General features: G+C 21.1%; 7 protein-coding genes across 7 annotated transcripts; 5 read left to right on the top strand and 2 right to left on the bottom strand. All coding sequences in view use genetic code 6, as the record gives it.

Annotated features, from left to right (window-relative positions):
- Positions 1 to 111: 111 nt before the first annotated feature.
- On the bottom strand, positions 112 to 880 carry TTHERM_000681701 (transmembrane protein, putative; the record flags this gene model as incomplete). Its single annotated transcript, XM_012800894.1, has 2 exons — positions 112 to 698; positions 754 to 880. The coding sequence occupies 2 exons, from the start codon at positions 878 to 880 to the stop codon at positions 112 to 114; spliced, it is 714 nt and encodes a 237-aa protein (XP_012656348.1).
- Positions 881 to 2,319: 1,439 nt separating this feature from the next.
- Positions 2,320 to 5,960, top strand: TTHERM_00681700 (kinesin motor catalytic domain protein; the record flags this gene model as incomplete). The annotated part of the gene is made up of 9 exons (XM_001027306.1): positions 2,320 to 2,432; positions 2,562 to 2,685; positions 2,748 to 2,879; positions 2,943 to 3,236; positions 3,370 to 3,747; positions 3,798 to 3,935; positions 3,982 to 4,362; positions 4,430 to 4,558; positions 4,782 to 5,960. The coding sequence occupies 9 exons, from the start codon at positions 2,320 to 2,322 to the stop codon at positions 5,958 to 5,960; spliced, it is 2,868 nt and encodes a 955-aa protein (XP_001027306.1).
- Positions 5,961 to 9,167: 3,207 nt separating this feature from the next.
- TTHERM_000680711 (transmembrane protein, putative) lies at positions 9,168 to 13,950 on the top strand (the record flags this gene model as incomplete). Its single annotated transcript, XM_012800893.1, has 9 exons — positions 9,168 to 9,296; positions 9,442 to 9,541; positions 9,703 to 9,766; positions 9,842 to 10,017; positions 10,086 to 10,204; positions 10,255 to 10,364; positions 10,528 to 10,751; positions 10,838 to 11,058; positions 11,133 to 13,950. The coding sequence occupies exons 1-9, from the start codon at positions 9,181 to 9,183 to the stop codon at positions 13,948 to 13,950; spliced, it is 3,948 nt and encodes a 1,315-aa protein (XP_012656347.1). The 5' UTR covers positions 9,168 to 9,180.
- A 2,540-nt stretch (positions 13,951 to 16,490) lies between these two features.
- On the top strand, positions 16,491 to 16,998 carry TTHERM_000680700 (hypothetical protein; the record flags this gene model as incomplete). Its single annotated transcript, XM_012800892.1, has 2 exons — positions 16,491 to 16,728; positions 16,793 to 16,998. The coding sequence occupies 2 exons, from the start codon at positions 16,491 to 16,493 to the stop codon at positions 16,996 to 16,998; spliced, it is 444 nt and encodes a 147-aa protein (XP_012656346.1).
- Positions 16,999 to 17,043: 45 nt separating this feature from the next.
- TTHERM_00680690 (hypothetical protein) lies at positions 17,044 to 20,993 on the top strand (the record flags this gene model as incomplete). Its single annotated transcript, XM_001027304.2, has 5 exons — positions 17,044 to 17,150; positions 17,453 to 17,562; positions 17,618 to 17,838; positions 18,057 to 18,277; positions 18,353 to 20,993. The coding sequence occupies 5 exons, from the start codon at positions 17,044 to 17,046 to the stop codon at positions 20,991 to 20,993; spliced, it is 3,300 nt and encodes a 1,099-aa protein (XP_001027304.2).
- Positions 20,994 to 22,167: 1,174 nt separating this feature from the next.
- Positions 22,168 to 23,001, top strand: TTHERM_00680680 (hypothetical protein; the record flags this gene model as incomplete). Its single annotated transcript, XM_001027303.2, has 1 exon — positions 22,168 to 23,001. One exon carries the CDS (start codon positions 22,168 to 22,170, stop codon positions 22,999 to 23,001), a length of 834 nt encoding a protein of 277 aa, XP_001027303.2.
- Positions 23,002 to 23,497: 496 nt separating this feature from the next.
- Positions 23,498 to 23,853, bottom strand: TTHERM_00680670 (PH domain protein, putative; the record flags this gene model as incomplete). The annotated part of the gene is made up of 2 exons (XM_001027302.2): positions 23,498 to 23,705; positions 23,807 to 23,853. 2 exons carry the CDS (start codon positions 23,851 to 23,853, stop codon positions 23,498 to 23,500), a joined length of 255 nt encoding a protein of 84 aa, XP_001027302.2.
- Positions 23,854 to 24,140: the final 287 nt, after the last annotated feature.

Raw genomic sequence — 24,140 nt, 5'->3', positions numbered from 1 at the left:
TAAAGAATTCAATATTATTAATAAAATTTTTTAATATCAAATCAAATAAAAAAAAAGAAAAGAAAAATTTTAAATAGTTGAATAATTTATTTACGGATTAGTTAAATTTTATCAATTTAAATATTATTTATTTAATAAAATTTATTTGATTTTTGAAAAAAATAATATTTCATATTAAAAAATAATACTTTTTTTAAATAAAAAAGTTAATTTATTTTAAAGAAATTGAAAAATTTAATTAAGGAAAAACATGGTCATTTCAATAAATATTTATTACACAAAAATCAAAATAAATATGGAGAAAGAAATTATTACTAAATAAATAATTTCATTATAAATTTTGTGAATATAATTATTTTATTTTTATTATTAATTCATCCTTTAGATTAAAGATAATTGTATCTAATTAAATTATTCAGAATATTATTTTTCTGTTTACTTTCTTTACTCTGTCCTTGCATAATCTTTTGAAGGTTAAATTTTTTCTACTTTATTTAAAAATTTTATACCAGTTTATTATTAAATTTTAAGATTACTTTTGTTTGCTATTGCAATAATTTACTTATAATATATTTTATCTTATTTAATTTAGTATTTTTTGGATTTTAATTTCTATTATTTTATTATTTGATATATTTTTAAATTTATTATTATAATTAGATTTCTTAATTTTTTTAATAAACTTTTTACTGTAAATGCTCATTAATTAAGGCATTCCCTAAGTATCTTTTTTGCCCAAAAAAAGTGCCACACCATAATCGAAAAAGAAAAAAAAATTAAGAAAAAAATGCCTTAATTAACGAGCATTTACAGTATATTACTTTTTATTGAATGGGTTATTCTAAAATTACTTATTAAATTTTATCTTTATAGATCTCATCAATATTTAATTTTTAATAGGTTTTCATTATTTCAACTAATATTTTTTCATTTTCTTTAATTATTTATTTATTTTTTCCTTTATTAATATATATTACATATTTTTTGAATTTTTTATAAAAAATTAAATCAATTAATTATTTTAAAATTAATGATAATTAGTAAATTGAAATTATAGAAACATTTTCTATAATTTAAAACAGTAAATTAAGGAAAGATATTTGAAAAAAAAGTTGATTTTATTCAGAAATTTAAAAGTTATGAAAAATGTGAATATTCACAAAATAAATAAGTAAATATTAAAATTTATCCAATAAATTTATGGGTTAAAATCTATAACTTTTTAATATTTAAATATTATTATCCTTAATACTACCAAATTTATATGATTTAATCAAATTCAAGAGATTTTTAGCAAAATGTAAATTAATAATTTTTAACTTATTTACAAATTAAAAGTGATCAATTGAGAAGTTAAAAAATATTAATAAACTGAATAACTTTTATAAAAATTTCCAAATAATCACCACCAACTATGAGATGATAGAAATAAAATATCTCTTCATACTTTATAATTCTTTATATTAAAATAAACTATTTTCCATAATTTATATAAAATAATCCTATAAAAATATATTTATTTTGATTTGGTATTTTAAAATATACTTTATGTTAAAAATTCACCTCAAATAAAAAAAATTTATATTTAAGTTTCGATTAATATTTGAAGTGTTTTTTTTGTATATTATTGTAATAAAAAAACATATCTCTAAAATCATATAAAAATAGTTTGAAAAAAGAATTAATTAAAAGTTATTTTAATTTAAATGCATGATAGAGTAAATATTATATCTAAAATACTATTTAATTTTATAAATTTAGAAATTAGTACTAATATAATAATTATTTTTAAAAATGTATTAATTAAATTGAATTAGATTGATATTAGGAATGCCAAAAAGGTTTTCATGTTTAAATTATTAAATTGATATATTTGGCTTGTAATAATAATTAGTTTTATTAGAATAGTTAAAATAATAAAGTTTATTGAATCACGAAGAATGAATAAATAAATAAGGCCTCACAATTTGTTAAGAAAATTTTATTTTATAATCAATGGTTAATTGATATATAAATATAGTCGGTAATAAATACTTTGATTGTTAAACACAGAATAAAGAATGTTTATTATTTATTGTAGTAATCGATGATTAAATGAGCTAAAGAAATCGTGATTTTAAAATCATTCAATTTTTAACACCTAAATTTTTAGGTAAATAAGAAAAAGAATTGTAAAGTATTTGTTTATTTTTAAAGCTTTAAATTTATAATTATATCAGACTATCTATCTATCTATTTGTTAGTTTATAATAACAAAAGGAATTTTAAAACTGATAAAGGGTAGACTATTAGCTTAGTTTAAAGCATTAGATTCAAGTTATGCCAACTAGGATAGGAGTGGCTATAAGGGTCAGACCCCTTTTAGAGTCTGAGAAATAGAAGAATCTCACTTGCACAAAGTTACAAGTTAAGCATAGCTCAAAATCTATATAGTATTTAATATTTTAAAGGATTATTCTTAAATATAATTTTATAAACGCATCAAGAAATACAAATTTAAAATGAAGAGCCTATAAATAAACTGAAGGTTATTCTGAATAAAATTATTTTTCTAAAAATAGAATATAATTGGATGATAGGACAACCAAATCCTTCAAATTTGATTAAGTATTAGATGAATAATGTAGCTAAAATGATTTATATGAAAAGAATTCTATCGACTAGCTAATACAAAAGGTCATTGAAGTAAATTATCAAATAGATCTTTTTACTGAAAATAGTACAAATTCTATATATATTTTTTTTAGGGTTATCATAGTACTATATTTGCATATGGATAAACTGGTAGTGGTAAAACATTTAGCATGGAAGGATTTGATTATGAAATGGCAACAGACAGCAATAAAAAATAAGTATTAAAACCTATAATAAACTATGAAGTAAATTAAATAATTAAATAAATATGCTAATAGATGAAATATGTTTGATTTATTTCTATTTAGAATCTAGACTAACAAGGTATTATTCCTAGAACAGTTCATAAGCTATTTGAAAAAATATAAATTGCTCATAACAAGAACGAAAGAATCTACAAAGTTTATCTTTCTTATCTACAAATCTACAATGAAAAAATCTATGACTTGCTTAATACAGATTAGTTAAAAAAAAATGATGGTCCTGGCCTAAAGTTGAGATGGAACAAAAAAGATTAGTTTTAAGTAGAGAATTTGTTGGTATTTGAGTGTTCTAACTTGTAAGAAGCATATGATATGCTTAGTAAAGGTATTAAAAACAAGGTAAATTACATCAAAATATCTTTCTTTAATGCTTAAAATAATTTATTTAGCTAAATATTAAAAAGCTATTTATTTTTTCAATGATGAAATATAAATATTTTAAATAAAAATTTATTTTTCATTTTACAAACAGATTATGGCAAGCCATAAACTTAATGCTTAGAGTAGCAGATCTCATTGTATATTAACAATCAAAGTTGACTCTATAAGTAGGCTTGACCCAGATAATTTGATTTCTGCTAAGCTTCATTTAGTTGATTTAGCTGGTAGTGAAAGACAGAGCTAAACTGGAACAGAAGGCTAAAATTTTAAAGAATGCATAGAGATCAATAAAAGTTTATTTACATTAAGACAAGTTATTTCTGCTCTTGCTGATTAATCGATGCAGTCTTAAGAGGAAACTCAGCAAGGTAATAATAATTCTGTCAAACAATTTCATGTGCCATATAGAGATTCTAAATTAACTTCATTGTTGAAACAATCAATTGGAGGAAACAGCTACTGTCTTATGGTAATATTAGTATTTAGTTTATTATTTAACATCATATAATTTTTATTTAGATTGCCTGTCTTTCTCCATGTGACTGCTATTATGAAGAAAATATGTCCACTCTTAATTATGCAACTAAGGCAAGTTAAATTTCAAATGAACCAGTTAAAAACGAAGATCCAAAAAACAGACTAATAGCAGAACTCAAAGTAACAATAACTGAAATTTTACTTTTTTAATATGATTTTTTCAAAGGCAAAAATCGAAGAGCTTACTAAAGATTTAGCGAGAGCGAATGAACATATTGCATTTTTGAGCAAATTTTCTACTGAAAATATCAATAAATATGGAACTGATATTTTGAAAATGCAAAGGAATAAGTAAACATCAATACAATAAATATAAGAAGAAAGTTTAAAAGAAGAGGAGCATAATCAAATAAAAACATCATCAAAAGAAAAGGAAACAAAAAGACAAGACGAAACTCCAAAAAAAGAAAGATCTGATGAAACACCAAAAAAAGTAAAACCTGAGGAAAATTCTGCAAATTAGTCACAGTTGCAATCTAGTGTTAAGAAGTCTTTAAATAAGATGAGTAGTGAGCTAAGTATTGATGGTGGTCTTATGAGTTCAGATGTAATTTTTTTCGATTATCATGCTTTTTCTCTTAGTATTTCTAAATATAAAATATTAATATGCTCAGATGATTATTAGGAGATTAGTGGAAAGTGCAAACATGGTCAGAGATCTACTTTAATCAAATATAAATATGAGAGAAATGATCGAAAAATTAACAAAAAACAATGAATAGACTGAGAACGAACTAAATATAGTAATTAATTATTATTTTCCTTATTTTAATTTTTAAATTAGTTAAAACATCAAATTAATTATTTTATTATTAATACAAACAAATACATAAATTAATTTTATTTTTTACTAAAAATAAATTTGAAGTGAAAAAAGTTCATTTTTAATAAAATATTTTGAACTTAAATTTTGTATTTTAATTGATAAAATTAAAATCATTCATACTTAATAAATTAATAAAATAGTTATAAATGGAAAATAGCGATTTGAGAGAAAAAATAGAAATAATGGAAAACATTTTATCAAAAGACATAGAAAATGAAAAAGAACTCAAAAGTAAATTTGACTACAAGAAAGTCTTAGAGGAATCTGAAACAAATAATATAATAGCAGATGAGACTAATGGCTTTCAAAAAACAAATACGAAAACATTTACTAGTGATTTTGGATTTTAAACCATTACCCGCTAAGAAATAGTTAATGAAATTCACTAATTAAGGAAAGAGAAAAAAAATTTAAGTTAAAGACTCAAATCTTTAGAACTGGAAAATAATGAACTGCATACAAGATTAAATCCAAATGCTCTTTATGGAGAACCTACAAGAATGCACTTGAATCAAACACTTGATATGATAGCTTCTTCTACTGCTTAAAACTAATAGAACAATAGTGCTTATCTTATGACATAAAATTTCAAATCAGCCTCTGCTAAATTAAAGAAAAGCCAGCTGGGATCTAGAGTATCAGCAAAGACTTCTATGAATGCAATCGAAGAATTTTCACCTCCTCCATAAAATACATAACATTATAACTCATTTATAAATACTTAATAGCAATTCTCAACTCTCTATCAATAAAAAATGGGAAGTAGCAATAATCAATTCAACAACACAATGTACTACAACAATTTGAAAGGATAGAAACACAATTCTTACAATTATGAATAATCTCCTGAATCTTAACCATTCCCAAACTAATTGAGATAATAATTACTCTATACAAGAACGAGCTCTTCTTAAAAAAATGATAACAGTTTTACTCAGGCAAATGCGAGACTGCCTTCAACAGGTTATAGAAATACTCAAAATAGTAGCTATAATGCAGGAGATAGCAGTTTTATTGAAAGGTAAGAAAACTATGCTTTCGAACAACCTCAGTACTCTAATTTTGCAAGAAACACTCCTTAATTTAATTAAAATAATAATTTATATGAAAGTACTTCTCCTGGGTGGAGTAATACTAACCAAATAAAATATCAAAATAAAGCGATGATGCAAACTCAGTATCCATCTAATAATACAGGTTCTAATAATTAAAATTTCCCTAATTAATCAAAATAAAAAAATTTGAGGGCTTTAAGTTAAAATTCATCTAAAAGGCCTCCTGTTATAAGACAGCATGTCAATTTACCAAAAAATTTTTGAGTATATTTATGTTTTCATAGTTTAATAATTTGCTTATGAATTATTAGATGTAAAATAAAATAATTAAATTAAAAATAAAATAATTAAATCAAAAATAAATAAATAATTCATAAATTTTCTACAAATTAAGATAAAAGTTTAGTTTATTAAATTTCTAAAAAATCAAATAATTTCTTTATCTAAAATTTTAAATAGGTTTTATAAACTCATTTCATTAAAAAAAGCAATTCAGAAATTACTATTTTACAGATAAAATGTTAATTTGAAAATTTAATGACCAAATTTTTTATAAAACAGTTTCTTCATTTGATTGCAAAAAAATAAAAATGAGATTTTCAGAGTTAATATAAAATTTCATTTTAAAATTTTAATGAAATATATAAAATTGAAAAAAAAATAAGATAGATTGACTAGAATTAATTTATAGATAAATTATTTAATTTTGAGTTTAATATTATCAATACATAACCATGAAAATGATATTAAAGTTGTGGTTTTATTGAAAAAAGCATTATTAAAATCAAATAAAATATTAATTTTTTAAGTTACTTATATTAAGAAATCAGAAAAATTTAGGTTATATTCACTTTTGGTTAGAAGCTTTTATTTTTTATTTAAGCGTATTCTTAACAGTAAGAAATAGAGTCTTAATTCAATTATATTTAGCTATATTATCATAATGAAAACATATTTATTTTTTAAAAGTAATAACAAGGTTAGCTCTTAATATTTCAATTAATATTGAGGTTTCATCTCAAAAACGTTTTAATACAAAAGTAAAAAAGTTATTTAAAAGAAAGATAATGTTTAATGTTATTTACTAATTATAATCTAAAATTAGTATTATCAGTATAATCTAAACGTAGAAATGAATAATCTTTTGATAAAATTATAAGTTGGTGTAATCTATTTTTTTATTATAGGCATATTTTAAATAGGATACAAAAATTGTTTAAAAACTAGAAGAATTTTAGATGTATCATTAACTTAACTAAGGTATTAGACTACAATTATATTTATTTTTTAAAGTTTTTATAAACTAGACAAGATCTTTTATGATAAAATTGACTTATGTCTACAAATTAGTTAAAAATAACAATTATTTTAATTTTTCATTTGGTATAAAATAAGAAAAATTAAGTGTTACTTGCTATTCATCTCAAAAAAAACACAATTTTTCTTTGTAAATAGATTTATGAATAAATGCTACAACTAAATTTAAAAATAAAAGGATAATTTTTATTTTTGTTTATTAAATAAAGCAATATGTGTTTTATTAACCAAACAAACTGAATTTAATAAGTTAAATAATAAAATTAATTTACAAAAATAACTTTTATTTTTTAGAATTCAAATATTAAAGCTAAAAAGGATTGCATATTTTGATTAAAATAAATGTAATACTTATAGAATATTTTTTTACAGCACAGATTGCTCTATAAGTAAAAATTAATTTCAGATAAACTGCTTTGAAAATATTAAATGGTAACCAACTGATTAATAAAAATTTAATAAAGTAAACCCATTTTAATTATTAGTTACAAAAATAGAAATGATTAAATAAATATAAATAAATGACGTATTCTTTTATATTTTATTTATTTACTTATGTATTTATTGAATATTTTTGTGGCATGTATTACAATTTAATTTTGATATTACCTTTTTTAGATTTAATAATGTTTGAATTACCCAAATTAGCTTTTTCACTGGATGAATTAATTTGTGAATTTCTTTTTTATTTATAAAAAAGTATATTTGCTTATGATTGATGTACTTAAATGGTAGAAAATAATTGATATTATAGAATAAACCTTTATTTTTAGAAACTAAATACTCTTCTATTTTTGTCATATATATTAATAAATAGTCATTTCAATTTTATTTCATAAGATATGAAATAATTTAAAGTGATATGAATTTGAAAAATTTGAGCGTGATTTTATTTTCTTTTTATTTATTTAAATATTTTAATTTAGCTTTTACAAATTTATGTGTTCGATTTTTAAAAGTATTTGCTTATAATGATTAATTACTTTTTAAAACAGTAAATATTTTGGGGAATAAAGAAAAATCTATGTAACTAACTAACTATTTAGGAGGGGAGTTTTTAATAAAAATTTGTAGAACAAATTTATATAAAAAATCTATTTATTTTTTGATTTTCATCATCCATCCTCAATACCTGTATTTACTTTTTATGTTTTTTTTGTTTTAAAGTAAAATGTTAAATAAAAATATATTTTTCATGATTAAATTAAAAAATATAATAAAAATAAAAACAAAATTCTCAATTTTCAAAAAAAAATAAACAGTATTATTTTACCAAATTGGAATAATCGATTCGCTAAATATTTTATTTATTTATTTAATAATATTAGGTATTAAGGTTAAACTAAATTAATATATATGTGGTAAATAATAAATAGAATAATTTGAATTTTAAAAAAGTGATCTATGTGAATTTTATAGCTAGGGTCGATGTCAATCTTAATATTTTTTTGTTAAATAAAAAAATAAGAAGATTAAAATATAAATATTTAAGTGAAATCTTAGCTGATAATTCTTTTAGGTTTGAATTAATTTGCGTACATAGATTTTATTTTTATTTGGAATACCTTAATTATAATAAAAATAAACTTCTTTTATAGAAATGGAAAATAAATGAACTAATTTTATAACAAAAATTTGAAAAAAAATCTTATACTTTACAAGAAAATATTAATTTAATTTACATTGTACTTGGTTTTTTTAAATGACTTGGTAATATTTATATTATCAATCATATTTATGTAATCTTGATCAGAATTAATTAAAAAAATAAAAAGTAATTAATAACTCAACAAAGTAAATATTTTCCAAATAATGAATACATGTCTATCTAATTTAAAGTAAGATTAAAAACAATAGAAAAACTTTTTTGCAGGATTCGTTATAACTTACTTTAAAATCAGTAAGTAATATTTGTACATAAATTAAATTTTATCTAAGTTTTTTAATTATCCCACTAACTAATTAACTATCTAACTATTTATCTAAAAAAATCTAATTAAACGATTAGTATGAATTAAAAATAAATGCTTTTTTTAAGATTTTTATCACAGATTTTAAGATATTTCTTAATCAACTCAATCAATCAGTCAATCTCTTAATTAAGGACCTTTATATTATTAATTGATTTTTTGATTAATTTAGATTACAAAAATAATTAATAAAATAAATGTAGTATCCACTGTCGCTGAAGTTCGTCTCTACAATTTCTATCCCTATTATAGTTGGATTTGTAGGGATGATAGTTCTGCAGTATTTTTATTTTATAGATACCTTTGAAAGTTGGTAATATATTTAGCGCTTAATTTTATAATTATTTACATTTTATTAATTTTATCATTGCCATTCATCATCTAAAATTGAGATAATCATCACTATCATTATTAGCCTTCTAAAAATATATTTTTCTAAAACTTAAAATAAAATAAAGGAAAGTCTTCACTAATTAATGGATTGAATAAATGGAAAAGTAAAGACTTCATAATTTTGTGTATCCTAATAAAGTCATTGCCGAAAGCTAGTTAAATAATGTAAGCGCATAACTATTATCTTAGTTTGAAAGTTTTGGTTATTTTTGTTTTTTTAGTTAACACTACTAAATAAGGTTTGTTTGTGAGCATCAATCAATCAATCTAATTATATCAAATTAAATTAAATCTAAACTAATTAATATACTTTTATTATCAAATAGATAGCTTTTATTATGAGACTAAGCAAGTCTATCAAATTAAAAGTTGATTAAGATATAATAATAAGTAAATCAATTCTCATTAATAATAATAATAATAAAATCCTAGTTTTATTTTCTTTTTTTTGTACATTTTATTTAGTACATCCTAAATACAGTCCAGTATTTTGCTCTATGAGAAGCTATCATTAATAACTCTGTTAAAATGCTGCTTACACACTATTTTAAAAAAATCCATTATTTTTAGATTAGTGGTTTCATAGAAATATTTAGGATTATAACAATCTTTCTGCTCAATAGCAGGACACTTTGCATAAAGTAAATTCATAAATTAACTCACTTCAAATTATTTTGTAAATAACTCCTTTTTTTTTTTTAAATAATAGTCAGTAGTTGAAAATTTTATTTTCAAAATAATTTATAAAATTTATGGGAATGATTTATTTGAAACAACCTTCTAAAGTAAAACTTATTCAGATTCTCTAATGTCTACAGCACCTTCTAGGTAGATAATTAAATCAATTGATAATCATATTTAACTATCAATATAAATAGGGCTTCAAACTATGAGAATGCAGCTTATGAAACTTGCATGCCAGGATAATTTCTAGAGGCTTTTGATCCTAGATGTCGCGATTGGTACTTAGAAGCTCTTAAAAATGATCGTAATAACAAAAATTATATGAAAAAATGTTTTTTTTTGAAAGCTAATTTGTTTGTATTTAAAAGCTAAAAGCAAATATTTAGCTTTAAGCTGATCAGCTTTTTTTAAAAAATTAAAAATTAAATTATTTTTTTTAATTTATTTTGTTTGTTAAAAAATATTAGATATAAACATTAATGTTCCTTTACTGTTATAGTCATCATAGTTTATTGGAGTAGTTGCTTCAGCTTTCATCAAGGCTACGAACAGTAATAGTCAAAGCTGTGTTTAGGGATTAAACATCAGCATAGAAAATTTTAGAGAGAAGATTCTTGCTCGGTAAGATAATGATGACGTTACTAGCGACTATGAAGGATATTCAGTTATGTTTCATAAGATAAATGCGACAGTAAATAAATAATTATTTACACAATTAGAAAAAAATAATATTTCAAATAAATAATTTTTAAATCAAAACTTGAAAATAAATAATAGATATTTAATCACCGATACTGGAATAGAAATAGCTAATAACTTAAGTCTTGGGATTAGATTGAATACAACTAAACATCTACATATTTTTTGTATGAACGGGATTACTTTATCAATAATTTAACTGATATTATTTAATATTCATAGAATGGAAACTATTCAATCTACTAAAAGCAAAACATAGATCCATTTTATATTAGCTTTTCTCGAGACAATAAGAAATAGTAAATAAGCATTTTTTTTATTTTTTATTTGGAAATATTATTTTTATGCTTAAATTTAACAATTATTAATAAAGTTTTGGCTTAGTCTATCCTTTAAAAATTGCTTAAACTCTAACTATGCAAAGAGTCAGCACTTCTTTCGCTTTAAGTAACCTCTTTCTTGGTAGAGTTCATAAAGATATTAGAGATCTTATAGAGGAAGCAAACTTTAATTTTAATAAATATTATAAAACTCTGAGTATTGTTGAAACAGTTATAACATCTATTATAGTTATTACTTTTCTCATTAGATATTTTGTATTTCTTTACAATAGCCATGATGTTCCTCTAAATTAATTAATTGTTTTTCTTCGTCGTAAAGATCTAAATGTGTAAATTTCTTAGCCATAAATTTTTTAAAATCCAAAGCAAGAAATAAATGCATCTATAGTCAACAATTCTATCCCTTAGCAAGCTCCCATTTCAAATAATATAATAAATTTTAATGGAATGCAAAAATTAAATTAAACTGACTTAAATTTGATCAATAATTAGATTGGCACAGCTTTTTTATCAAAAAATATCGGTTCTATTGCTTTTGATACATCTGAGTAAGTTTCTTCAAATGTCTACTTAAAAACAGAGAAAGAGTAAAAAATTTTAAAAATCTCTAAAAATGTACTTTAACATAGCCGCTTAATTTTAAATAAGTAATATATAGTAGATAAGGGGAATTATTGCCGGTCAATCAATATAAAGAACCATAAAACCAAAAATTTAACGTAAGTTAAATTTTTGGTTTTATGGTTCTTTATATTGATTGACCGGCAATAATTCCCCTTATCTACTATATAGTAATAATCGATTAAAAGTAAAAGAATTCTTTAAGAGATTTCAACCAAATCCAATATATTAAAAAATGCAGCCAGTATTTCCCAAAATAATATTTAGAGTTTTAAGATATCTTAAAATAACCATTAAAATGCTGCTCAAAGCTCTAATGCTTCTATTTTAGAGTCAACATAGCTCAACAAATCAACAGTTATGGAACTAGATGATATTTAAGGTATTTTCAAAGAAATGTAAGTTATAATTGACACTTTTAAAGGATTAGAAAATGTTATTAAACTAGCTTAATTTAATCAAAAAATGGGCAATTATCAGTCTTCTATTATCCATTATTCAGTTCTAAATTAAAGGGTTAAAAATATTAATAATTTAAATGCCACAGGTTCTTGTTACATGAATTTAGGTCTTTTGTAATTAAAAGAATCCCAATTTGAAGATGCAGCTTCGTTTTTTTAATCTTCAGTTTAATACACTCTATATGAAATGAATATAAATTCACTTAGCGAATTTGTGAATAAAATCAATTAAGGGGAATTAATTTAATTAAATAATGGTGTAAAATTGATGTATAAACTATCTAAAAGGCTGAGATTGCAAGCTGTTGCTTTAATTTACTCATATGAAAGGAAATAAGATTATAAAAACTCGTCCATCTTGCAATAAGCATTAAATTTACTAAATATTTCTATATCAATTTAAAATTTAGCTTATAATAGCTATTCTGAACTTCAAATTTAAATATGCAGAACTTTAATTGCTGAAATATATTTTTTGTAAGAAAAAAATTAGTAGGCTTAAATCATGGTTGAATTACTATTAAACGAAATAAATTTGAACAAATGCTAAGTATAAGATACTAACATGAGTTTTCATTTCTCATTTAAGAAAATACCTATGTTTTTTAGTGAAAACCACAATGGTTCTTTTGAAAATAGTGAAAAAAATACCTAAAGAAAATTAATAAGAAATAAAATAAAGCATTCTACTTTGTCACTTAGCAGAAAATTATAATTTCTCCAGATAAAATTATCAATTCAAGATAGAGAATAGAGCTAATTGTAGTCTATTAAGATCTTGATAGAATATCTAGAATAAAATAAATACTTAGAATCCTCTATTTAAAAATAGGTTTTATTACTGATATAAAATTTAATTTCTGAATTATAAACTAAGCATTTAAAAATTAAACTTAATCAAATACAAACATAACTTAAAGAGGAATAAAAATATCAATTCAATTTAAATAATTAAGATAGCCTAGAATAGTAATTTTATTTGGAAATGAACAAAGAACTTTAGAAATATAATGAAAATTCCTATGATTTACTGTTTTTAGTTAATACCAATAATCTATTTTCAATAGATAATATTTAACGTTAATTAAGTATCATATAATAAGTGGGCGAATAATTTTTAAAAAATGATAAAGATACTTTTTCTATTTATACATATGGGCAGTACACTTAAATAATTTGCCACAGGATACCTTTCTCTATGAATATATTACTTTACTGTATAGATTTTATATATAAAGAAATTTAAAAAGAAACTTTCCCAAATAATATGAATTCATAATGTGAAAACAATGAAAATTAAGATGGAGATTAATAAAAACCTTTATGGGCTGAAACTATTTGTAATTTTCTAAATAGAAACCAGGATGAAAATCTCATTTATGCTAAACAAATATTTTAAAGCAAATAAAAAAGAATTGCTATTAATTTTGGAGTACACATGAGCAATAATTGCAATGAATTCTTTTAAAATTTTTTAATTTTGATTGAAAATAAATAAATTCTGTAAAACATTTCTCAAATTCTTAATCTTAATTTAATAGATTTATAAAATAATAAAAATTGCACTAATGAAAACTACCATTAAAATGATTGTACAAAATAATCAAAAGATTAATAAGATCTTAACAATATAGCTACTTATTAAGCAAAATTTTAATTACAATAATCAGAACGTTATATCGAAATGTATTCTATCGAAAATCTTTTACGCACCTTAACCTCATAAAGATAATCAGCTGATAATGTTAATGAAATCTATTTAATTTGATAGTTTTATTTATTCATAAACAAAATAAAATAAATTAAAAATATTATAAATTCATTTCTTTATTTATTTATTAAACTGTATCAAACAAAAATGAGACTTTAAAAAATACATTTTGTTTTAAAAATTAATTGTAAATTTTATCTAATTTATGCAAATTTTGATTTCAAATACAGATTTTTAATCAAATAAGAATAGTTAAAGATAAAATTAGTATAAATAAATAAACCCTTACTTCAAGAAAGAAATAAAATACTCAGTATAAAATTTATACTAAGAAAATATTTAAAAAATGTAAAAAAAATGTTTGAAAAACAACATTTTGATTTATAAAAGATGGCATAAATATGAATAAAATATAATTTTGGCTAGAAAATTAAATAACAATATTTTCAATTTATCTGATTTTTGCTTTCATAAATATCTAAAATTAAAGATTTATAAATTAAATGTTATTTACCATTAATTAAAATCATGGTTTTTAAATAAACAGAAAATTTTTGTTAGCAGAATTTTTGATACATCAACTTTTTTCGAATCATAAAATTCAAAGCAAAGTATGTATTTATTTGAGTTATTTAAAAAAAAAAGGTTTTCCTTTGATTTAAAACTTCATGATTATTAATTGTTTATTTCACTTAAGCATATCTATTTCATTTGTACAATATTTAGTATCATTAATTATTATTCTAGCTTTTAAATAAAAAAAAATTTCTGTAACACAAATATAATTTTTTTTGAATCTTTATATCCATAAGATAAATATATACTGAGTCATTCTAAAAAAGGATTTTTGCAATTTAAATAATTTATGATTAATAGTTTATATTTCACCATCAAATATTTTTGATTTAAAATTCAATACAAATTATTTATAAATGTAATAAAAGTATTTCTCTGCATAATTTATAATATATGTAAAATATTTATTGAGTTATTTAAATTATAAAAAAAAGAAATAATTTTGTAAATTAAAATTGCAAAAAAAACAGGTTAATTATTGTAAAAAGATGTTCTTACATTTTTATGAAAAAAAAATAAAAAAGTAAAGTATGATTTTCAGGTGAATTTTTTGGAAGCTGGTTTTACTTTACAAATAAAAATACAGAATTTATATTCAGTGGTGAAAAGTTAGTAATCTTTTGTAGTAATTATTAGGAGAATGTATTTATTATTAAAAACTCATGTACAAAAAATAAGTAAATAAATAAAAATTTATTTCAATTAAATTAATTCTTTTTGGTACTATAAATTGAATAAAATTTGATTGTAATTAAAAACTTTATGATATTAAACAAATATATTTATATATTTAACAAAAATCTTTTCTAATTACTTATTTCTACTTATTACTCATTTTTATAAAAATTATATACTTTGTTTTTAAGAAATATAAGGCAATATAAATTTTAACTGCTTTTTGAATAAGAAAAAAATTTAAAGTGTATTATATGTGGAGAAACATTTAAATGAGTGTTTTATGGAAGATAATTAATCCATATTTTACACTTTATTTTGAAAGTAAAGAGACTTTATAATCATAATTAATTATTAAAGAAAAACAGTAACCTATAATTTTATATAACAAGAAACAAATATTAAAATATTTGAAAGTTGATAAAATCACATTTAAAGATTTTTAGACAAAAAAATCCTTTTTAAAACAATTTTTCCTATTTAAATTATCATTTGATTTCATCTATTAATCATGTATGATTAAATCATTATTTTTGAAGTGAAAAAATTTTTAAACTGCTTTTATAAATTAAAAAAAATAATAAAAAGGATTGAGTAACTAACTATATTTTTTGATACTTAAATAATTATGCCAAAAAGTAATCTAAAAAATTTTTTAGTTTTTTTTAAATCAGGATGAGGGCTCATTGTTAAGCTTCTTATTCACCAAATAAAATTTTTTTAATTTTTAGTTTACTATTATTTGCAGCTTGCTTAAGTTATTATAAAGTAAACATAGATATTTATAAAAATTATTTGCGTATTTATTATTGGATTTAGTAAAAATATGGAGTATTCTATTGATGAAATAATAATTTAATATTAATTTCTATTTGAGCAGTGTTTTTTTAATTTGAATATTAAGATAAATTTATACTAAGTTATATTAATATCCTTTATTTGCTATAATTAATTAGCAACCATTTTATTTATTTTGAGACAGACATTTCAAGGAAGAATCAGTAACTTTCAAAAACAAATTTAAAAATGTTTGTTAATTATGAGAGATTTAGAAAGAAAAAATTAATTGCAATATAATCGCCAAGCTGAACACATAAATTAATTAAAAATTCATTAATAGAAGCTTATAAGTAGTAATTAATTAAATTAATTAATGTTATTTTTAGAACATTTTAAAAGCATAAATGATAAGATCAATATTAAAGATTAAAATACCTCTTTCAATTAAATTTGCTTTTTTAATTCTTATTACTATTGGCTCAGCTATTGTCTGCATTATGATGTTTTAATTTTTTTATATGCAATACGTGTTGGCTCAGTGGTAAATATTCTTTTAACAGCCTTTTATGTTTAAAAATTAACATTAAAAAAGGAAGGATATATCTACAGATCTAATCTCTTAAGCAGAACAGTAAAGAATTCATAATTTTGTATACTCAAATAAGCTTATTATTGAAAATCAATTTAATGGAGTAAGATTTATTATCGTATTTTTAGCTTATTAAAACAATTTTGTTTAGATTTCGCAAAGTTTTAACATATTGAATTCAGCTTATATTAAATACCAAAGTAAAAAAATAACAAGTACAATCTTTTAATTAGTAGAAATAACTTTTTTACTTATTTTATCAAATTTAATTAAATAAAGCAAATGGAAAATTTAATCCTATACAATGCTCTATGAGATCATATGACAAAAGAGAATGTCCAAAATACATGTATACTGAGCAACAAAAGAGTTTTCTTTACCTAGAATAGTGGTTTGATGTTAACATATATTAATTTGATAAGCTTAGCAGTCAGTAGAAACTTCAGCTTTCATTGGTAATAATATATTTATTTATTTTTGAATGAATTAATTGAAGATTGTTAAATTAATTACAAAAGAGCACAAATTTTATGTTCTTGTCTAAGCTCTTTTACCTAAGCAAAAAAGATGACTTAGTAGGTGTTTCATTTTACTCAAATACCTTTCCTGATTCTATGATTACAGTTGCTCCTTCAAGGTAGAGATTTATTATTAATTTGGCAGATTTTTAACTTTGATAAAGAGATTAAATAAAAAAATAATTTAGATAAATTTATGTGGCCTTCATGTATTCAATTTACTTGAATTTAATTTAGCTTACAAATAGCCTTAATTTATAAAAAAAATAAATTAATCTTTTATGTGTTAAAGTTTTATTTAATTTGGTATTATTAGATAAAAGAATGACTTTGAAATCAATAATAATTAATTTAAATTTATAAATAAAATATTTTGCAATTAATTATTATAAATATATTTTTTAAATAAAAAATATTAAAGATTAGCAAATTATGCCAATTCAGCAAAAGAAACATGCAATGGATTAAAAAATTTAGAAAATTATGATGCGAGATGCAGGCCATGGTATAAAAATGCCTATATTAATAACAGTAATTAGTACTTTTATTTCAAAATTTTGAAAAAAAAATTTTACATTTTAAAAAGGGTTGGTTTATTCTGCTCCTTTTCTACTGCAGTCAACTTTTGTGGTTGGATTTACAGCTACTTAAAGATTGAATGCTAAGGATGGCTCTTTTATTTCGATGTTTAATTAAAATTTGGATTTGAAAAATATCAAATCTAAAATATTTGCTCCATAAGATATTTATGATGAAAGCGACTCTCAGGAGGCTTACACAATTCTAATTTATTTCACAAATCAGACTGTAACTTTATTTATTTATTTAATTTATTAAGTTTATTCATCCTAGTTACTTGTGTAATATTAGGTTTTAAATTCTATCTTTTAGAAATAATGTAAAGCTTATTTAAAAAAAACATTGAATATTTCATAAATTCAATAAATACATTTTACAAAATTTTGTTTAACATAAAATGATTTCAATGAAAAACTGTAATTAATTAATTTTTATTTGTAAAACAGGTTTATCATCACAGGTATTGGGATCCATCTAGTTAAGTTTTGAAATCTTGGATAGATATAGAGTACAACTCATCAGTATCATTTGACCCTTAAGATAAAATTAATTTTAACAACTCAGTTAATTATATTTCTTAATTTGCTTAAAATGGAAGTTACAATATTGTATCAAGAGTTAACACTACCAATTTCTTTTTTAAATTCAAGAGATAAAATGAAACATAGTATGTTATTTAATTAATTATTTAATTAATAAATTCTTTCTTTAAAAATATATATTTTATTTAACTTATACATAGTTTATCGATTCTTTACCCTGTTATGGTTATGAGTATTTAGAGCTCTTTTACTAAAGAAATTATTTATAATAAACCTATGCTAATAGGGAGAGTTTAAAAAGATAGAACTCACATCTTGGAAGAAGTAACTTTGCAGTTTTTACCATTAAATTCTATGATCTTAAAAATTGAGCTTGGTTTGGTATTTGTGTGGCTTTTATTTAACTTATTACATTTTACTATCGTTCTCTATAAAACATAAGAAATTCCTTTGCAAAAATTAATTTAAGCAATAAAAAACAATACAATTATTCAAAATGAAAACTAAAAAAATAAAGCCAATTCTCAGAAAGCTACAAACAACTATATCAATAATGATAATAATAATAATCTAAGTCAGAGCTAAATGAAAAAATACTATGCAAAAGATGAATACCCTTCTCTTTCTCTAGGAAAGAATAACAATAACATCAATCAATCCTCTGCTCTTAACAAATATCAATAAAATAATCAAAAATTAAATAAGTCAATATTTAAATAAAGTTAAATTTTTACTCAATTATAAAATTCCAAAGAAAATATCTCTCAACTGTAACTCCTAGCGAAATTCACTTAATAGCAAAATGAAGACAATATTATTAAAAATTTAAATTAACTCAAATAAGAAACTAATAAAACTGAAGAAATGCAAATATTGAACTCATCTTTTCATTCTTCTCTTTAACCTTCCAAAAATTGTAGAGAACATATGGATGAAGAAGATTAATTAATAGGGCTGGATGATGTAGATTTAACATTTGTTGAAATGTAAATTATTGTACATTCGATTAAAGGCATATTTAATCTTTTAAAGCTTGCAAAAATGAATAGTCTAATGGGAAACAATGATATTTCAATCCTCCAATTTTACCAAGCTTTGGATATTTTTATTTAAGTTAAAAATTTTTCTTAACAAATAATTTGCTATGAACAGATAGGAAATCAATATCTTAAAATACAAAAATATAGTGAAGCAGCTGACTCTTTTCAATCAGCTCTTACAATTATCCTATAATAACTTGATTTTGTTTCTTATGGATAAGTTTTGGATAATTTAGGTGAGGGAAATTTAAATAAAGAAAATAAATAATTATATTTAGATCTTGCCTTCGATTTAAAAATGTTAGCTATAGCTTAAAACGAAGAGTGTAATTATAACTTGGAAAAGAAAAGTTTTTAAGATCTAAATTTAGAAATCAGTTCCCTTAAAAATATAAATTATGCAATTCAAATATACCAAAATTTTTAAAATGATATCGAAGTATAATTTAAACTTATTTAAGCTGAGTTAGTAAAGGCAAAGATTCTTTTTATTAAAAATAAAGTTATTGCTTTAAACTACTGCAATCATTTAGAATTAGAAATCACAGCCAATTTAATGATTAATAATTAAATTGATTAATGCTTCAATAAAAATGTTTTCAAATTTGAACAAAGTCTGATTTGCGAATAGGTTTTATAGTAGATCTTCTTAATTAAGTAAAAAATTAATCTATACTTCAGAAATTATGAAACTGGTTTATAAAATTTATCAGATTTTTTAGAAAATAATGAATTTATTTTGGAAATAGCAAAATATGACTCTCTTTAATTGATAAACTAGATTTAAGAAAAAACAAATGTTGAAAAAGATCCATTTTTAAAATATGAATTAGAAAAATATAACAAAACGAAGATAAATATGTGGATAGTAATAGAAGTTGATCCTTAATCAAATATTTTTCAATTCGAAAGATATTAATATTAGATTAATTAGATTATTAATACACTAAATGAAGACGATGTCGTTTAATTTATCATTTATGATTCTCAGATCTAATTCAATAGCTGTGAATTTAACTCTAAAAATAAATTATATTTGCATTTATGCTTCAGGGAATTTAGAAACTTGCAAGTGTAGCAGATATTTTAGCTTTAATGCAAATACTTAATAGATTGGGTTGAAATATTTTCCTATACTCTGAGTAAAATGCAATCTAAAATCCAAAATATTCCTAATCAATTAAAATAAAAGAATTTAAAAAGTGCAAATAGTTAATATAATATTGTTGAAAAATAAATAGTACTATTGCTTACAAGCAATTCAAATTCTAACTTAAAAAAAAATAAATTGCCTTAAGCTGTTACATTTTGGTAAAAAATTATAAATGATTTTGAGAAAAACCAGTAAAAAGTATATTTCTATCATTTTAAAAATTCACAAAGCTATAACTCAGATACATTATATTCAGCTTAAAATCTGAATGATCAAAATATTATTAACTTAAAAGAAACAATAGAAACAAATCGTTTTAGTCTTGGTAATAGTACTTTAAACCCTAATTAAATACGTTCATAGACTATTTCAACTCGTAAAAATACAAGAAGCATTTAAGACCATAAACCAAATTTAAAAAAACATTAAAGCAAGGAAGGGAAAGAAATCTAGCAAACAGAAAACTTCAATTCTGACTAAAACAACCAAAATAATGAAATAGAAGTAGATAATGACATCATCATATCTGAATTATTTTAAGGATTAGGGATAAATTATTTAAAAAGTTCAGACTATTCATAAATACTCTCTTAAATAAAAAATTTAAGGTACAAAAATAGTTAATATTATTCAAGCGGGATTTATTGAATATAAAAAATTAATTAGTATATTAAACAAATCTTTTTATAAATTATTAATTATAAAAAAAATAAAAAAGGCTAAAGGCTAAATACTTATTTAAGCAAATTTAAAATATTTATTGTAAGCTTTCTAATTTAATATAAAATAAATTCAGAAAATCATTATTTTTGATTTGCTGATTGAAAAAAAAAAATTTACTTAAGGATTACGAAATATATTTCTTTAGCTTGATGGTGAGTGAGTTATATTTCCCCTTATCAATTATATAATGTTAGAATGAATAATTAATTCATTCTTTTTTTCTAAGAAAAAATTTAGAAATTAATTCTTAATCACTACAGAAATTAATTAATTATCCTTAAAGCAAATACTTTTCATATCAATTAATTTAACTTAAAAAAAAACAATCAAAAATTTTCAATTTAATTGAAAAATAATTTCTAAGATTTATTGAAATTAATTAAATACATTAAAATATATTTGTAATTTAATTAGTTTTATTTATTGTTAATATTAAAAATGTGTATGTATGTAGGTAGATATATTGATATACTAAATAAGTAGAAAGTAATTTGAATAAAATCCAAACATATTTTTTTTTTATTTTTTTATATAAATTAAACAATAAATAATTTGTTTTATCTACTTTTCACGTATAAATGAAGTTTTTTATGAATAATTTATTAAAATAAGGTAAGAAAATTCGATTTTACAATGAATAAGAAGAGTTTTAATTTATTTTGAAATATCTTTATTAAATGGGAGATAATTCAAGGTTTGCTTAAAAAAAAAAAGAATAGATGTCATGTGTTTGTTTAAGATAGATGAATTAATAAAGCTATTACTGACTGACTGAATGACTGATGAATGAATTTATTAATAGTATTGTATAATATATATAATAATAGTACATTATTAGATATTAATTAAAAATTGAAGAATATTGTTAGATTATAAGGAAAGTTATTATTGACTAAAATCTGATATTGAATTTAAAATTAATTGATTACTATTTTCTTTTTGTTTTTAAAGCATGCAAAATTTAGAACAAACATAATTAGAAAATGATAGGGGATAAACTCTTTTTTAGCAATTAGATTACTATCTCTTTATGAAAATCATTGATTTTTTAGATTTGATTGAAATAGAGAATTTTTATTAAGCCAAACCAATCTAATTTATGTTTACTGATACCAATATTTGGGAGCATCTTGTTAAGGAAAGAAAGCTTATCTACTTTATTGGGATACCACCTGTTACAGATTATGAAATGAAAATATAGGAATATAAAGAATAGTGTTCGATGCAACCTGTAGATGAAAACTTAACTAAATAATAATTTTATTAAATGAACCAAATAGAAGAATATTTTTTACCTACTATCATCGATATTAATTAACATAATTAATAAATTGCTAATATTAGTGATTGGAGAAAGATTTTTTATAAATATCACAACAAAATATGCTATAAAGGAGTGTACTTAGGTGATTATGATTCTCATGGTATTGAAAGACTGGAAGCTTTTTAGATAGGTTATTTTGTGTTCTTCATAAAATTAACAGGAGACCCAAATATACCTTAAGGTAAGATAACTTTTTATATGAGGCTCACAGAAGATTTAAAAAACGGTATTGGGTATATATAGTTAGCTGACACAGGTTATATTTCACCTCGTTGGGGTTAAGCAGCTATAAGTGTAAAGAAGCATTCTAATAAAAAAGATGTTGCCTAAGGAGAATTATAAAAAAATATGGATAATATTTATAAATAAATTAAAGTAGATTGGTTTATAAAACAAGTATTGATAATTACGTTTACTTAAAAATTCAGATTTGCTATTTGGAAGGAAGAACATGAATTTAAAATTAAAAACAAACAAAAATTTCTAAATATAATGTATTAAGATTTTCATTTTAGCAATTTATCATTTTCTTCAAGCCTTAGTCCATTGTAATTCTTCGATAATCTCGATAATAATAATAATAACAACAATAATAACTAAAATGAATGAAAAAATAAATAAAAAACAAAAAAATAAAATCAATTATAACCTTGCTCATTTATAAATCTATATTGTTTATATGTAGGCTTAAGAGTCATTCTTTATTTACTATTGTTTATTATTACTATTAAATTTTTTTTTTCATTAATAATTTAGAATTTTTTTGATAGCAATTTGTTTTTTTAATTAATAGTTGTTTTAATAGTAGAAGAAAATCAAATGTTAAGAAAGATAAGAAAGCAAATCAAATCAAAACACAATTACAATTGAATAAATAAATAAAAAAATAAGGAAAGTCGATTGTAAATTTTACTAAGTTGAGTTTTAATAGTGAATATATTTACATGTATATAAAGTTAATCTAATATTAATTCTGATTTATTTATTTAATTAATTCCTATCTTTTATTTTATTTTGAAATTATTTTAGATGCTTCCTTCATCTAAAAATCATGTAAGCTATTTATAAATGTATCATAATTTTTTATGTATTTATGTGCCTTCCTTCAATTTTATGACAAGGGGAAGATATGGTACTCTCTTTCACACTTTTCCATAGATTTTCTAAAGTATTTACAATTGACCCAGTCACCATAGGATTCTTTGAGGCAAAGATCGTAAGCATTGTAATAGTCCTTGCATTTAGTACTAAATTTATGATCAACAGGTACTTTACCAATAGGAATATCTTCTTTTTTGATGTGACCTAATTAACTATTTAAAAACAAAAATATTAAAAATAGGTATAGATTGAGTAATCAATTTGCAAAAAGAGATGGAATTATTGTTGTATGCTTGTAATTAAAGCTAATTACATTTGCTTTTCAAGCTTTTTTCTTTGTTCTTTATCCATATTGTTCATTTTTGAGGAGCTTTTTGTGAATGTTGTTTTTTTTAAATGATGATATCTTGTATGTAGATATTTTTTTTTTGTGTTATTAAATAAACTTAGATCAAAAATTAATTATTTTTTTTTAGCTATATTTTGTTTGAAATTAGAATGGAACTGAAAAAATCTAATTAATTCCAGAACAAATAAACTTGCTTTACAACCTATTAATTACAAATATTTTCTAAACCATTTTGCTTTATTCATAATTAAAATATGTAATTTGATTATTTTAAGATTTCATTTTTATTTCGTTTTTA

This window comes from Tetrahymena thermophila, assembly GCF_000189635.1.
Source record: "Tetrahymena thermophila SB210 genomic scaffold scf_8253891, whole genome shotgun sequence".
Classification (NCBI taxonomy): domain Eukaryota; phylum Ciliophora; class Oligohymenophorea; order Hymenostomatida; family Tetrahymenidae; genus Tetrahymena; species Tetrahymena thermophila.
The sequence above is the reverse complement of the archived record's forward strand: the minus strand, read 5'-3'. Positions and strand labels throughout refer to the sequence as shown.